Below are 15870 nucleotides of genomic sequence, written 5' to 3'. Positions count from 1 at the left end.
GGAAGGAGCCACAGTTCTGCCCTGGAAGAGCCATGCCCAGCCAGGGAAGAGGGGAGGAGCACAGAAGACACAGGAGCCCAGCAACCAGCCTTCCCTCCACTCCTCAGGAGCAAGGAGGGTGGCTGCGAGGGGCAGCCTATGACCTGGGTGGGCTCTCAACCCTCCCTGTTGGCACCACCACTCTTCTGCTCTGCTTGTCTCCCCTTAGGCAGGCTAGCAGGATGTGAAACCAGGTCCTGGCCACAGATATCCCCAAGGGGCACTCCATGCCCACCAGGCTCCAGGAAGAAAGGCTGAGGAAGAGGGGACGCACCCCTCTGGCATCACTGGGATCCTTTCCCAGGTCCCTGCTGCGATCACAGGGTCACTGACCTCCTTGAGAGGGAAACTTACTTGAGGGACAATAAGACTGAGGGCAGGGCTTTCTGACTTGTGGGCTGGCTGGCTGGGCTTTGGGATTCATGAAGCCCCTTGACATTGTATGTAAAATTGCACCAATGGGCATTTTGTCTCCTGTGAGACTTCATTGCTGTGTCATCAAATTCTCCAAGGGATCCGTGAGCAAAAAGTGGCTAGGAATAACTCCTTTAGGAAAAAGGTCCTGGCCTCCCCGTGGGATTGAGTCGGGTGGGAGCAGGGCATGAAGACGAGTTGGGGAGGAGAGAAGGATGGCCAGGGGAGGTCGTGCAGCCCTGTCGGGTATTTAAGTTCAGCCATCTGCTTGCGGTGGGGAGAAGCTAAAGAGAAACAGGTTGGAAAGACACACCAGGAAGGTGACCCAGCCACCAATTATGGTCCTACAGCACATTCTGACCTCTGGATCTGATCACGTTTAGGAATAGAGGGGAAAGACTTCAGATCAGAAATCCTGAGTTCTCCTCTAGCCTTTACCATTTTCCAGAACAATCTCATTTTACCTCTCTGACTCTCACCTGTGAATACGGTTTCACAGCTCCCTTCACTCCAACTCTCCCAGGCTTGCTTACCACGAGGATCCAATGAGATAATCAAGTGAAAGCACTCAGCTCTTCCTTAACTAGCTACGTGACCCCAGGCTTTCTCTGCGCCCCAGTTTCCCCATGTGTTAACTTGGAATGACCTCTGCCTGTTGCCTGCACTCTAGGCATTCAACAAGCTTAAATGATATTCAAAAGGTGAGAGCTATTTAGAAGAACCAAAGCCCCCAGTGTATGTACAAAGAACTCACTATTTTTCCAAGAATACCTCCATCGGCCTGACCACACCTAACCCAACCCTCTCAACTGATCGGCCTTTTTGGGCTGTACCCACTCTCCCCCACAAGGAGAAATGCTCAAGTCACAAGAAAAGAGTCCGTCTAAATGAGTCAGAAAAGATAAATACAGAACCGACTGGAATCCGGGTGAGGAATGCCTGGGAATCAGAACAGGTTGAACCCGTCCCCCGTCTCTTCCGGTGCCCTGTTCTCCAACTCCAGCCTGAAAGAGCTGATCCCTGGGACAGGTTACTGAGGGTTTGTGAGGCCACTCAGGCCACCAAGAGGCAACCAGCTCTGATCATCGAGCAGTACTGCTCACGCAGGAAAGTGTGGACTTTGCAGACTTAGAATTTAGCAGGAACTTTCCCTGCCAAGATGAAACCAGCTAGGGTTGTTTGATTCTTAACCAACTTATCCAAGCCACTCGTCTTTCCTCCTCCTCCCCAGGCCCGATTGCTGAGGCATTCTGGGGTTTCATGTAGTTATTTTGGGACCGATTCCTAGGAAGGGTCAGTAATAGGATCTCCGATGGGGCCAGAGATGCCAAATTCTCCAGGGTGTGCTATGGGAAGGGAATCGCTTCTTTACAAAACATCCCTGCCCTGGAAACACTGAGCTAATCAGTGAACATTTTATAAAGCTTAATACAATTATAATTCCCTTTACAGAGTACAGATGCTTTCACTTCCACTACCCTTCCTGACCCTCACGCTGACCCCGTGAAACAGGCAAGGCGGGGATATGATCAGCCCGTTCAGGAGATGAGGAAACAGCTTCAGCCCAGTTCACACGGTCAATTTTTAACTGAATTGAGACTAGAAGGAAGGTGTGCAGGGTCCTAATTCTCCAGTGGTATTCCTGACGTGCTTAGGGTGTACCACATGGGTTTATCTTGCCTCCCTTCTGTCCCCAAAGTCACAGGTTGGCTGTCCAGTGAAGCTCTCTGAGACGAGTTCCGAATGCCCAGCTCCTGGCGGGGACACAGTGGCCTGGCTCAGGGGTTGGCAGCAGCCGATTCCTAGAAGCAGCAGCTGGAGAACAGAGCCCGTGGAGGGGTGGAGCTGGGACCACCTCTGGCTGCATCTGAACACCGACTGGGAGTGGCCAGATGAGGTCTCGGATTGGAGAGGGCTGGGATGGCTGTGGCCTCGGACACTAGCTCGGGGACGGGGCTACCACGGGTCTGCGGGTGCAGGAAAACACGGACCCGCGAAAGCGTCAGGACAGGCCAAACGTGGCCTCAGAGGTAGAGCCTCCTGGGAGGTGGGGAGCCCCTGGGATTGGGAGCCCCGGCTCCCACGCTTCCCTCCCAGTCAGCCAGGCAGCCGCCCAAGCAGCGCAGGCCCCGTGGGAGCAGACACGTCCATCTGCAGGGTCCCCAGCCTGGTGCTCAATCACTCTGCATTATTAATAGGTGATGACTAACAGCCCGCTGCCGCAGAGCCAGGACCGGGCAGGCAGGAGGGAATCCCAGGGGACGGCGCACAGCGAGGCCTGCAGGCACACACTCTGAGGCGGGGCGAGGCACAAAGGGCCAGCTCCTGCCCTGCTCCTGCCCGTCACGGCCCTACAGCCCACCTCCATCCAGAGCCCTCACCAGCCTCAAAAACACACACAGTCACGCTGCCCGCAGTTCACACCAGCGTCTACACATGCAGAGTCCCCAGAAGTCTCACAAACACACCGCACAGTCTCCCACTAACACCCCCTAAATGTCACACCAACATTTACACACAGTCACACCCACACACCAACACACACCAGCTGCCTTTTCACACACACCCACACCAACACTCACCGGGACTGAGCCCAACCCAAACAGAGGAGCCTGGCGACGAACGACTACCCCGACTTCCCCTCTGCGGGCCCCCTCCTCTCACCCCCTCAGAGGCCATGCGGGGCAGGCAGGGGGCGGAGAGGGGACGGAGATGGAGGGGAAGGAAGACAGTGTGAAACACAGTGTTAGTCAGAGCAGCAGAGCGGCGGGGAAAACTGGACGCTGTCCCTGGTGGGGGAAAAGACCATTCATGCCATGCAAGATGTGGGGGAGACGGCACCAGGAACCCTCAAGGCTGAGAAGTGAGGGAGGGGATGTCACCTCTTCCCTGGCAGCCAGCGTGGGGCAGCCCCCAAACTGATCTGAACTGGTGATTTGAAGGCTCTGGACTGGTCCCAGGCCACTCCGCATCTCCCAAGGCCATTCCTCCACCCTGGGGAATCTGCCCAACTGGCTGCCCGTGGAGGCGTCACCCCCAGCCCTCTCCCTCAACTCGAGGGGCCCATCCGGGAACTGACGGTGAGCAGAGCATAGCATGTCATGGGATGGTGTTTTCCATGGATTTTCAGGAGACCAAGAAAGAAACTAAATCAAAGAGAAAAAACAAGGGAGCGGGGGAAAAGGAACAAAATAAAGCAATAGAAATAAGCAGCCTGGCCTCGGGGCTGGTCTAACCAGAGCCGATGAACGTGGGGCCTGCCCCCAGGTCTCTCTGGCCAGGAATCTGAAATCAGGAGTCAGGGGTTAGGGCAGGGACAAGCCAATTCCTCGATCTCCATTTGTCTTTTGGATTTGAGTTTGGACCAAAAAAGAAAGAAAAGGGAAAGAGGAAAACGAAAAGAGAGAGAAGCAAAATCTAAAGATTGTCCAGGACGCAAAAAAACAATTGGAAGAGCAAAACAACCAAAACCAATCAGGGAAAGGAAACCAAAGAGGGAGAATCGAACAGTTAAAAAAACCCACGGCAAACCAAACGGTAAGACAATTAGAGTGATATCTACCAGATAATGCAGTTTGTTTACCATAGCGTGTCCAATCCCTGCGTGCTTCACCGGAGATATGGGGAGGGGCGGGGGGGTCAAAAACCAACAAAGACAACAACAAAAGAACAGAACGAAAAGAAAAGAAAAATAAAATGACCAACTGTGAAACTCAAGGAAGGATGAAAAATATATATCCATATATATTTGGTCGTTTGTTCAGACCCTCCCACCTTAGGTCCCGCTAAAGTATTTTGTTTAAAGAAAATTAAATTATAATGGGAGGGAGAAATGAAACACACACAGAAATTAAACCCCTTCTTCTCCCGGTTCCTCCCCCAGCCCGCCTCTGGATTCCTCTTCCCGCCCCATCCCCTCCCGGAAGAGCCGGCTGCAGAGGAGAACAGAACAGTTAAAGACCTTGGTTAGTAGAGAAGAAAACAACAAAAAACTGGACCAAGAAAGCAAAGACTTAAAGATGGCCGACATTCCGCAGATGAGACAGAAAGGTTAGTTCGGTTTTTCACTCATACCTTGCCCCACCTGGCCCTGCCCATCCCTTGGTCCCCTGGGTTATAAGCGTGTTAGTAACACACACAGAGTCGGTAACGGGGTTTTCCAACAGAGGGTGAGAGGGGGAAGGCAGGGGTTAAGAAGCAGACCCAATTATGCGGTATTAGTAAGTCCTGTCAGCTGAAATGTTAGGGAGTTGAGGGGATGGCAGGGAGGGGAGCGAGGGGTGTGAGAAAGGGGTGGGCTATGGCCTCGGGTCATGGACCATGGGTTTGTTGGCTAACTGGTCAACCAGACGGCTTTCCAGAGAACTGCCTAGAGAGTGAGTTGGCGCTGGCCAACTGGCTGACCAGTGACCATGTCGAGTTAATGGGTTAACTGGTTGGTGATGGGCCAGCTGGCTGTCAGGCTGGGAGAAGAGGGGCCAAAGCCCCTAGAGAATCACAGGAGAGGCGACTTCATTTGGAGGCAGAGAGAAGGGGTTCCCAAGGAGCACCGGAAGGGATATGGGTGTCTGCTTTTCCTGGGGCTGGAGGACGGGGAAACAGACCCAGGGAGTCCTGGGGGAGCAGGGCAGCTCCTCTTTATGTTTTCGTTTCTCTTCCTTGAGAAAGGGAGAGAGAGAGAGTCGCCACCAGAAAGGGAAGGGGAAAGCTGGCCCTCCATGGACTGGCAGAGGGCTCACTCTCGAGTCATGTCTAATCATCCCGAACCCTCCGCCCCTCCCCCCAGCTCCCACCCCTAACTGACTCCTCCTTCCTGCATTTCCCACAAAGTCCCCAAGCTTCTCCTATCACCTTATGCTCCTGGGAGCAGCCGTCCCTCCCAGAACTAAGTACTCATCACCACCACCCCTGCAAGTCCCTGGAATTGGGAAGGCTTTCCCAGCAGCCCAGCCTCCTTCCATGCACACCCACAGACCGCTGAGCCTCCACTCCCCATCGCCAGCATCCAAAATTCGTCTCCCCCAAACACCGCACTGTACAGAGGAACAGGGAGGCCCACCGACCTCTAAAATCTATGACTCCTCCCTAAGCTATGAGCCAGCTTCTCCCCCAGTGTCTAGAGTCCCCACCCCCCTGTGGCTCTAAGTTCATTTTCTCTTCTCAGGGCCAAAGACAGCAGCAGCAATTACCTTCACAATGACCCTGGTCTTTGGGGAGGAGAGTCAAAGGGACTGAGGCAGCTTCACTTAGGGCGTCAGGAGGCGGAGGGATACTCTTGCATCGTGACCATTAAACACTGAACTGCACCCCCGAGAGTGTGAGCGTGAGAAGGAGAGGTAGTCTAGGGCCAGACCCATTAGTTAGAGAGTTATTATAAGCAGTGGGCACAGGACTAATTCAGGAAGACAATTAATAAGGGCCTTGTATAATTAAAAATAACAGAATTCAATATTTAGCAGCTAGAAGAAGTGCTGAATAACCAATATTAATTATTAGTGATGCAGAGGCAGTTTACATAGCAGGATGACAAGGGTCTAATTCCAAGTGCAGTGACGGGAGTGAGGGGGATAACCCAGAAGACAAGGGTTAGTACCACTGGCCAGGAGGACTGTGAAATGAAGAGGCCAACTAGTCAGAACGAGGAACAATTAGTTTCAAGGCAGCTAAACCAATTGCATCCAAAAAGATCAGAGTTGGGGCCGGCCCGGTGGCCCAGTGGTTAAGTTCATACATTCTGCTTCGGCGGCCAGGGGTTCACCGGTTCGGATCCCGGGTGTGGACCTACGCACCGCTTGTCAAGCCTTGCTGTGGCAGGCGTCCCACATATAGAGTAGAGGAAGATGGGCACAGATGTTAGCTCAGGGCCAGTCTTCCTCAGCAAAAAGAGGAGGATTGGTGGCAGATGTTAGCTCAGGGTTAATCTTCCTCAAAAAAATAAAATAAATAAAATAAAAATCCGAGTTGTCTGGTGTCACTGTACTAGTCGAACAAGTCAGGGGAAAAAAGGGCATTGGAGGTAAAAATCCAACTACTACTCTTTTTGAATTAGAACTGGTTGTGAAGACTAAAATAAGAAAAAAACAGTTTTCAACTTTCACAGACAACTTTAATTTTTAACAAGATAAAAATCAGAAGAGCCAATTAAGAAACAGGATTGGGAGGGAAGAGATGTGAGTTCAAAGCCTGGGCCTCCCAAGAATGTGTCAAGACATCCAGGCTTCCTCTGAAAAAGAGCAAGGCTGGAGTGGGTGAGACGGGGCCCCTCCAGAACCGGAAGCCAGTCCACGGTGATCACAGCCAACAACAGGGCAATCGCCGCCAAAAAAAGGCTAGAGTGGAGCTCCCACTGGAACCCATTCCTGGTGGCCTGTGACACAGCACAGGTAAGGGGTACATGGGAGCCCATGCCTTCCCAAATGCCAGGATCTGGAAGCCTGGGGCTCCAGACTCACAAATGAGCCATGAAGGCTGAGGGTTCTCAAAGTCCAGGAGCACAAGAGTGACAGCACATGACGAGGGAGGAGGGCAGCAAGTCATCGAGGGGAGAGCTCAGTCACCATATCAAGTGTAACTTAACCCCATCTCCACCTTGAACTCTGAGTGTATTTCTAGCCCCTCAGGAAAGCCAGGAGGAGGATCATACACCGAAGTCGCAGACATCTGCATGAAGGCGATCTCTGGGCGCTTAAGCGAGCAAAGCTCAAGACAGAGAAGAGGAGCCAGCTCCACTCACAGATTAGAGGGGCCCATTTCTCAGAGACAAGCAGAACATCCCGATGGTTTCAAGATTCTGGACACCCACGAATGGCAGAACCACAAGACAGACTATGGCCACCTCTGCATTTCGCAGCAATGACGACCACCAGCTCTGCCCCCCGCCCCACCGGGAGGCAGAGAAATGGAGCAGCTTCAAAGTCAGGCAGACTCCCAATTCTACAAATTCGTGACCGGGTAACCTTGGGCAAGTTCTTTAACCTGCTGAGTCTTGATTTCCTCGTTGATAAAATGGGGCTATCTCCCACTTCACAGGATTGTTATGAAAATTAGGTGAGATACAGAAGAGAAAAGAGACCCTTGAACTCCGGCTGGTAGAGGGGGGATGGGACAGTGCCATCTGAGAAATGCTGTAAAAAGGGGATAATAATATAATAATAATAATAATCCTGAGAAAATTCAGAGGAGGGGGTGGGAGAGGCTTTCTTATAGGCTCGAAAAGTGAATAGGACTTTTTCCCAGAGGACAAGAGGTCTTTCGATGTTCACGTGAAATACATGTGCTGGGTTCTCATGTCCAAAATTTCACCAACTGGCTTCAAGAAAGAGCCCAAATGAGCCAAAAAAAGCAACTAAAAATACTCAAGAGCTGCTGCTTTAAGCCCTTAAGGAGCATACCACCTAGAAGGAGAGAAAAGAAGTGAGCACAGATATGGACCACACAGGCGGAATGCGCTGAGGGGGCTGGAATACAACGGAGAAGGGACACTGGCTGGAGGTGGGAGGTCAAGGAAGGCTCTATGACGAAGGTGGCGTGTGAGCTGAAGGATTGAAAAAGAAAAACACCAGCTTGCCCCTGGCGCTCCCGTGGTGCCAGGCCCCAGGCTTTAAGGCTCCGCCTTGGGTGGTCATGGGCTCCTCCCACTTTGCCCAGCAACTAAGTGCTGCCTCAAGTCACCGGAACTAGTGGCGGAGCTGGGATTTGAAGCCAGTCCGTCTGAGTCAAACCCCAGCTCTAGGATTTCACCCAGCAGAAAAGAGGGTGAATGGTGGTGTCAGTGGGAGAACCGTGGGCACACAGAGGGGAGCTGAGGAAGCCAGCACAGAGAGGGTACGCAGAGGAGCATGGCCAGGCCGTAAGACAGGGCTGGAGACGTGCCAGAGAGGAAAGTGGGGGAGGCAGCCCCTAGCGCCTGCTGGACCCTATCCTTGGAGGGCTCCCTCCTTGGGGTCCAGGGGAGCTCCTGAAAATCTCCGCATTGACGAGCAGCATTATGGGAGCTGAGCAGGGGGAAGCACCCCATGATATTTTGGTAGCCAGCTTGTCTTCCCAATTTGGTGCTGGCTAAGGAAGAAATGGGTTTGCACTCGGCTTGCATGGTGGTGGGAGGGGCATGGGCCTGGGATTAAAACAGGCCTGGAGAGTCCTCAGATGTAATCGTTCCTGCAGAGATTTCCCCAAGAGACACCTCCAGTCACAGTGGCCTCGAGGCTGGGTTCGGAGGGAGAGGTAGGAAAGAGCAAGGTGCTGTCACAGCCAGGCCTCCTCCAGTCCTAACTGTTATGTTCTAAGGGCCTCTAGATGATTCCTGGGACGATTATCCAGCTCTGGGGAAGGGGGGAAATTCCACCTCCTTCCAGTCTTTGGAGCTGGCGTCTTGACCCACTCCGACGGCTGCAGAAGCAAAGGGAAGGGAGACCCCCTCCGTACTCATTCCGGGGCAGGCCTGCCCCAGGAGGCATTCTCCCCGGCCATTCTCACCACTTGGGGAGAACAATGTGGAACCCAGTGTTCTCAGATCCTGGCCATCTGCCCTGCAAGGCAGAGGCAAGCATCATTTCTTGCATCACCTCCCATCCTCGCTCCTGGGCCACAAAACCTGGGGAGACAGGACACTGGTTCAAACCAGCCACCCCCAACCCCTCACCCCCTCGGGTCACAAAAGGATTTTTCCAATCCCAGGACGTCATCTGGACCCTGTGAACACTTATTGGAGCAGGGTTTCTCCACCTGGGCACTACCGACCCCATGGGCCAGAGCGTTCCTTGCAGCGTGGCTGTCTGCAGTGTGGGGTATTGAGCAACATCTTGGCCTCAACCCACTAGATGCCAGTAGTCCCCTCCCCTGAGTTGTGACAACGCAAAATATCTCCAGACATTGCCAAATGTCTCCTGGGGGGGGGGGGGGCAGGCACTGCCCTTAGTTGAGAATCACTCTCTAGGGAAGCAGGACCCAGTAAGCTATTCTTAGAAGCCCTGAGAGACAGGCACTCAAAGGGCCTGGGGAGGATGGACTCGGCCACAGGCTAGGCCTGAGCGAGGGCCGTGAATCCAGAGCACAGGCCTGAGGCTGACCTTCCACCTGATGGTCACCATGGCCCAAAAAGGGCTGCACCTCCCGTTGATGGACGTGGACTGGAGCCACTAAATCCCTCCAGAAACCCTCTCTAAAGAGGGCTCTCAGAGTCTCTAGGCAGACACCCTCCTTGGCCCCCAAGGCCTGTGTTTGGGTCAACGTGACCTGACTCTGCTCTGACCCATCTGGTGGCACAGGCCAGGAGGAAGTGGTTTCCATCCGTGGCCAGCTTGGACCTACAACTCTGGGAGCCCTGGAAGAGGCTACCATGAGTCACACTCTATACTGGGTGCTGTCGAGGTCAGGCCTCACCCCCTCTGAGTGGCTTCCCCACCTCCCCTAGCCACAGACTTTTCCCTCCTCTCAATGTCTCTTCAGTTCTAGAACGTTTAACGTTTCTGCCGCCCAGTTGGCACTTGCATGGCTCTGCTCTGCTCTGTCCACTTTTAACAGATTCATCCTGTGTCCTCAAGAGCCGAAGGGCTAGGCGGGCAGGGACATGTCTTTTTCCCCCTGCCCCCTGCATGGATGAGCAATACATTTGTTGACCACCGACACGTGAATAGGGACTCCGGGCTTGCAGCTTGTTGCCAAAGGCAGGCCCACATGACAGCACTGGCCCTGGGGGGGGAAACCAGCAAGAAGCACCAGAGGCAACTCCCCCCCAGGAAAATGTGTGTGGCACCAAAAAGTATGACAAATGTACATGACACACTCAGGCTTGCCCAGACAGTAGTGACAACACAGGACGGCCCTCCAGCTGGGTCAGAGAATAATGTGGCGTGAAGAGGGGCACTGCCCTGAGGAGGCCCCACCAAGGAGACCACTCCTCAGAGCACGGGGGTCACTAAGACTGGGCACATGGCTGGGAGCCCAGCTCCCACAGGTAGCAACAGGCTCAGGAAAAAGCAGGAGGAGGAGGCCCGGGTCCCCACAGTGAGGCGGAGGCACTAAATGACAAGGCTTCCCCATCAGATCACCACCTAGTGGTGTCAAAGAAGAAGAGGTCAGCGGATCCTGACCCCCCACCAATGAGATTTTCAGTGGGATGATGAGGATGAAGACAAAGAGGAGAGGCAATGGCAGGCTGGCCACCACATAACGAGGCCCAGGAAATACAGAGAAGATAGTAGGTAAGAGAAGGGCTGCAAAGCAGCAGAGCGTGCCTCCGGGGGGTGGGATGCTCCTGTTTGTGGTTGCACTCAGTCTGCAGGAGGTGGGACTGGATGAGCTTCCCTGCCACCAGCTGCAAGGACAGCGATGGACCCGAGAAAAGGACCAGCAGCAGCCCAGGCACCTGGGCCCTGGGAAGGAGTCAGAAGGTGGAGACAGGAGCCACTGTGGATGCACAGCTTTTGAAGAAGGGTCTGGCTTGGCCCCTGCTTGAGGCGGGAACTTCTCAGGGCAGGAAACAGGCTATGGGGGGCTGCTGTCAAGCAGAATCATGGCCAGAGAGAAGGCCCCCCGGTCACAGCTGCCCTGCGCCTTGTGAGAGGTGAAGAGGTCACTAAGAGGACCAAGCTGATGCCCAGAAGCATCAGCACCTCTCCAGGGGGCGAGTCTGGGAGCAGGAGCTGAAGGGACGCAGAGAAGAGCCCTGACCTGCCTGCGGGGACCACCCAAGAGTCCCCTCGGAGCTCCTGCACCGGCTGGCCTGGGAGCCGCGGAAAGAGCCATGACTGCCGGGAAAGCCTGGGCTCCTTTGAGGGACAGGGAAGGAAAAGAGAAGGGAGTGTGCTGCCCACGGGAGAGGCGGGACCAAGCGCCCTCGCCAGTCCTGCTCTCCCTCACGCACCGTGCTCTGACTCCATCCCTGCCTCTACCCCAGAAAGGCCCCACCTCAGGGCAGGCCACCTGCTGTCCCATACGTGCCACAGACTTTCATCGGTGCCTCCCTGCCCTTGTGTCAGGACACCCACAGCTGCTCTGCCAGGCCAGTCTCCCACCCGACAGCACCCTGGGGCCCACCCATCCGGCTTTATCTCACTCCTCCCAATTCCCACATCGCCCTCCCGCCAGATCACCTGATTTCTTAGCCCCGGGTCTTGAAACCCCAGGAACTGCCACCAACATGAGCCCGGCCCTCCCCCTCCCTCAGGCTCCTGCTCTGGGCAGTTCTGCAGCCTCCTCCCTACTTGTCTCCCTGGTCCTTGAAGCCAGCCAGGTGCCACCGCACTCCTGGACCCTCATGGTCCAAGCCTCAGTCTTCTCCAGAAGCACACTCACTGCCCGGCCCTGATGCCTCGCACCCGCACCCCAGGCGGCCCTCTCTCCCAGCTCCCATTCTCCCCAGCTGGCCCCTGGCCTTCTTCCTGCTCCCCCTACCTGGCGCAGGTTTCGGGTGACCCGGACGTCGTGCCAGGCGTTGTCGTTGAACTTGCCGTTGACGGGTTCCACGAGGGCCTCGAAGGCTCCCGAGCCCAGGTTGATGACCAGCCAGACGGCCCCAGACTTGAGGGACAGGTTGACGTAGTCGGCCGACTTGCCAGTGTGCAGCATGAGCCCGTTGCGCTGCAGGGTGCGGAAGGCCAGCGTGATCTCGTCCGTGCTGCTCTGGATGGGGTTGTGTGACAGGTCGTAGCAGAAGAACTCATTGCCTTTGAAGGTCGCCACAAACTCCTCCTTGCCTGGACGCGGCAATGTGGGGAAACGGGACAAGGCTGAGTGGGGCGGGGCTCGCCAGACCTCCCACTTCCCCTCCAGCCACCCAGGCGCAGGTGCTGGGCCCCCGCAGCCCTGCGGCCCCAGTCGCAAGCTGTAGGTCCTCTTCCCTCCCCTGGCCTGTCCACCGTCCTCTGGACCCTGCCGCCTCTGCTGTCAGTCAACTTCACCCATGTCCACTTCCAAAGCAGGAGGCTGCTAAGTGGCTCTCACACCGACAGCTGACAACCAAGCTGCCACAGGGCCAGGCGAAGCAGACACTCTCACTGTCTCCTGCCCCACCAGCCCTCCATTGGCCACTCCCCTAACACAGGGATATAGAAGAGAAACCGACTGCTCCCTGGGAGTGCCTCCCCTGTGGCTGGGACGCCAAGGGTCTCCCGCGTGCGGCCCACCTCCCCTCCTGCCTCTTCTCCGCTGACGGCCATTCTCAGCTCCCGAGGACAGTTTCAGGCCTCACCATGGGCAATGGGACCAGTGGGCCTGTTGTGCAGCAGTGAGCAGAGGAGAAGAACGGGGAAGCAGTGGGCAGGGGTAAGACACATGGGAAGGGAATGCAGGTGACAGAAACATGTGCCAGGGAGCAGCAGGCCATTGGGTGGGGTTCACATGGTGGCCATGACGCCAGCTATCACCCCCACCCCCTGCTTCCTGCTCCAACCTGAGAGGACAGGCACATGGGCCCTGGGCAGAGAGCCTCCGAGGGGCCCCAGAGGGTGAGTGTGGGTCTCCTGTGCACCAGGCAGGTGGGTAAGGGTGAGAGTGCAAGGGCAGGCCTGGCCCTCGTGCATGCATGTGTGCGTGTGCTTGTGCGTACGTGTAAGCACCCGGCATAGGGCTCCTTCCACTGGCACTTTTTAAGCAGAAGCAAAAATGACTGGCAGAACCTTAGGGATACGTCGCATTCTGCAAGTGGGTGACAAGTAAGAGGACAAAGGCTCAGTGGAGGGAATTTGGGGTCCCAGTCCCAAACCTTCACGAGCCAGAGCCCATGCAGAGGGAAGAGGAGGGGACGTGGAGGTAGGCAAGAGCAGAGGACCTCCTTCTCCTCAGCAAATAAGGGCACAACAGCTCGTCCCGCCCACCTCACAGGGTTGATGGGGGCGACTACCAGCCTACAGAAGGCCTTTAATGGAGTGCAGTAGAGGCCCCAGGCCCAGGAAGGAGCAGGGCATAATGCGGGGGCACACGTACGACCCTCAGAAGGCACCTGCCCTCCTGCGGCCCGAGCCACCGCAGCAGGCGCCACGTGTGGAAGTGGCAGCTCTCCGGGTGCACTTTCTGTGGATGCCCCTCCCCTGCACACAACAGCCCCACTTCTCTCCCTCCGGGCAGGCTGCCCATAGACTCCGTCCCCGCTGCCTCCGGATGCCAAGGCACCAGCTGCTGTCCCAGAGCCTGGCACCCACTCACTGCAGCTGGCAAGGCCCGGTTTCCTGAGGCCACAGGGCAGCGAGGCTGGCGGGGGCATGGGCAACATCAGGACAATCAGAAGCCCCCTCTGCCTACCTAGGGCTCCAGCGGGCAGAGCCGCAGAACAAAGGGGAGGGGTCAAGCAGAGACAAGAAGGGGAAGGTGGGGAAGAACAGAGAGAGGCCCTGTAGGGGAGAAAGATGGGCCGTTGAGGGCAGAGAGGAAATGGAGATGCTGAAGAGCAGTGAGGGAGCAAGAGGTGATGGCAGGAAGCAATCTGGATAAGACAAGGAGCAAGCCAGGAGGGGACAGGTAAGGGTGATGGGAAGAGGGCCAGCAAGGAAAAGAGGACAGGGACCTCTGGGAACGGAAGCCAGGGCTTTCTTGGGGCCTTACTGTTTCCATAGCAACCAGGCCAGCTGCCCAGGCACTGGCGGAGCCAGGGGGCTCTAGGACCAGAAAAGGGAATGTGTTTGACCTTGCGTTTGCCACACACCCACTAGTCCCTCCCAGAAGCCAGGCCTCCCCTCCCACTCCCTCACCTTCACTGCGGTCAAAGAAAATATCACTAAAGGGAGAGTCAAACAGAAAGAAAGGAAAGAATAAGGCAACCACGTGAAAAAGTGATTGGGACAGAACAAAAGAGGCCAGTGAAAAGGAGAGAGGCGGGTCCAGGGCCAGACCAAGGCTGCCAAGGCAAGGTGGAGAAAGGAGGTCATTCCTCGACTCCCCCGGGCCCGCCTCGGGTGTCCTCAGCTGCCAAAGACCGGGACATGCCCCGAGGTGGAAAGAGGCTTGGAGCAGCCAGAGGGAGCCCAAAGGAATTTGAGGAGCGAGACAGAGAAGAGATGAGCGAATATGAACAAGAAAACCCAAGGCTGGTGGTAAGGACAGAGACAGACCCCGCTGGGGAGGAGAGCAGCCAGGCCTCAGGGGATTGGAGGGTGGGGACTCTGTCAGGGTAAGGATGGGGGCCTGCCCTGCCAGGTGCACTCAGAGGAGGGCAAACCCCATCTGGGAGGAGCAAGACCTGAAGCACCAGGGGGGTGCTCTCCTCCATTTTGCCTGGAGGAGAACCCAGAAACTACAACTCCCAGCAGCACTTGAATGGCAATTCCAGCTCCTCATAACCCCTGGTGCAGGAAGGGGGGGCAATCCCTGATACTTGTTTATCTCCCACGGTCCAGGGAGTGTGGAGCCCCACAAGGGTCCCCAGTCAACCTAAATGTGGCTAGAGACCAGTGGTTGCGGTCCTGGATGTCTAAGGGCCATGAGCAGCAGAGCAGCCGCCTCCTTTCCAGGCCCAGCTCAAAGCCCTCCTCTGGGAAGGTCTCCAGCGCAGCCCCCCAGTCCCTCCCTACTCTCAAGCACTACAGCTGTCTGCTCTGCTCATTTGGCGCTTACTGCCTAGTAACATCTTGTACTGCTCCCTTGAGAGGAAGTGCGATGTGAGAAAGAAGACCTGGGCACTAATGCTGGCTCTTCCACCAGCGCTGTGACCTTGGCCAAGAGGCAACACCTCTAAGCCCCAGCTTTCTCCTCTGGACAAAGACGCTAGCATCAGCCTACCTCACAGGTTGCTGTGGGTATCTAGAAAGAGAACAGATCGGGGGTGGCTTCATAAACCGTAAACCATTCCATAAATAAACCACTCTCATGCTGGTACGTAACTTTCCGCGTGTGTGCTGCTGCCTGTCTCTAGATCAATGAAGAAACTAACGGCTCTGCACGAAGTCTGCGATTCTCATACAGTTCGCATGTGCCACACGCTTTATTGTAGTTATTTGTTAGAACGTCAGTGTGTCCCTTGAGAACAGAGACTATTCACCCATTTAAAATAAATGTGCTGAGCACACACCTACGTGTGAGCCGGGAGCTATGTAAAGCACTGGGCTACACGAATGAAAATACCCAATCGCTGTCCTCAGGGAGCTCCGTCTAGTGGGAGGCCAACAGGTAAGTGACAGTACGATGCCGTGTGACCAGCAATATAATGGATGTATAGACAAAGGGAAGGCTGAGGAGAGTCTGGGTTTGCCTGGGGAGTCAAGGGAACACTTCCAGTTGGATGGCCTGGCTGCTTTTGCAGGAGTCAGCTGAAAGAGATACCAAATAACCGGGGAGGAGTGCAGGGATGGCGGAAGTCCAGGCCGGCAGGACGGCACGTACTAAAGAACGCAGACGGGACTCGACAGCCCCGGTGCTTGGCACCCACCAGGCTCCCAGAGGGGCTGTGAAACTGCCCTGTAAACTCTTAGGGAAGAGATTCTCTTC

At 55.6% G+C, this 15870-nt stretch overlaps 1 protein-coding gene across 1 annotated transcript in view; it reads right to left on the bottom strand.

The window, feature by feature from the left end:
• Positions 1-15870, bottom strand: part of NRXN2 (neurexin 2) — a 96925-nt gene that overhangs the window by 61779 nt on the left and 19276 nt on the right. Inside the window, exons 5-6 of the mRNA XM_046644030.1 lie at positions 11848-12149; positions 4037-4060 (exon numbers count right to left, since the gene is read on the bottom strand). Of these exons, the coding sequence (XP_046499986.1) occupies positions 4037-4060; positions 11848-12149 (326 nt within the window). The remainder of the gene's footprint in view (positions 1-4036; positions 4061-11847; positions 12150-15870) is intronic.

This window comes from Equus quagga, chromosome 17 (genome assembly GCF_021613505.1).
Source record: "Equus quagga isolate Etosha38 chromosome 17, UCLA_HA_Equagga_1.0, whole genome shotgun sequence".
NCBI lineage: Eukaryota > Metazoa > Chordata > Mammalia > Perissodactyla > Equidae > Equus > Equus quagga.
The sequence above is the reverse complement of the archived record's forward strand: the minus strand, read 5'-3'. Positions and strand labels throughout refer to the sequence as shown.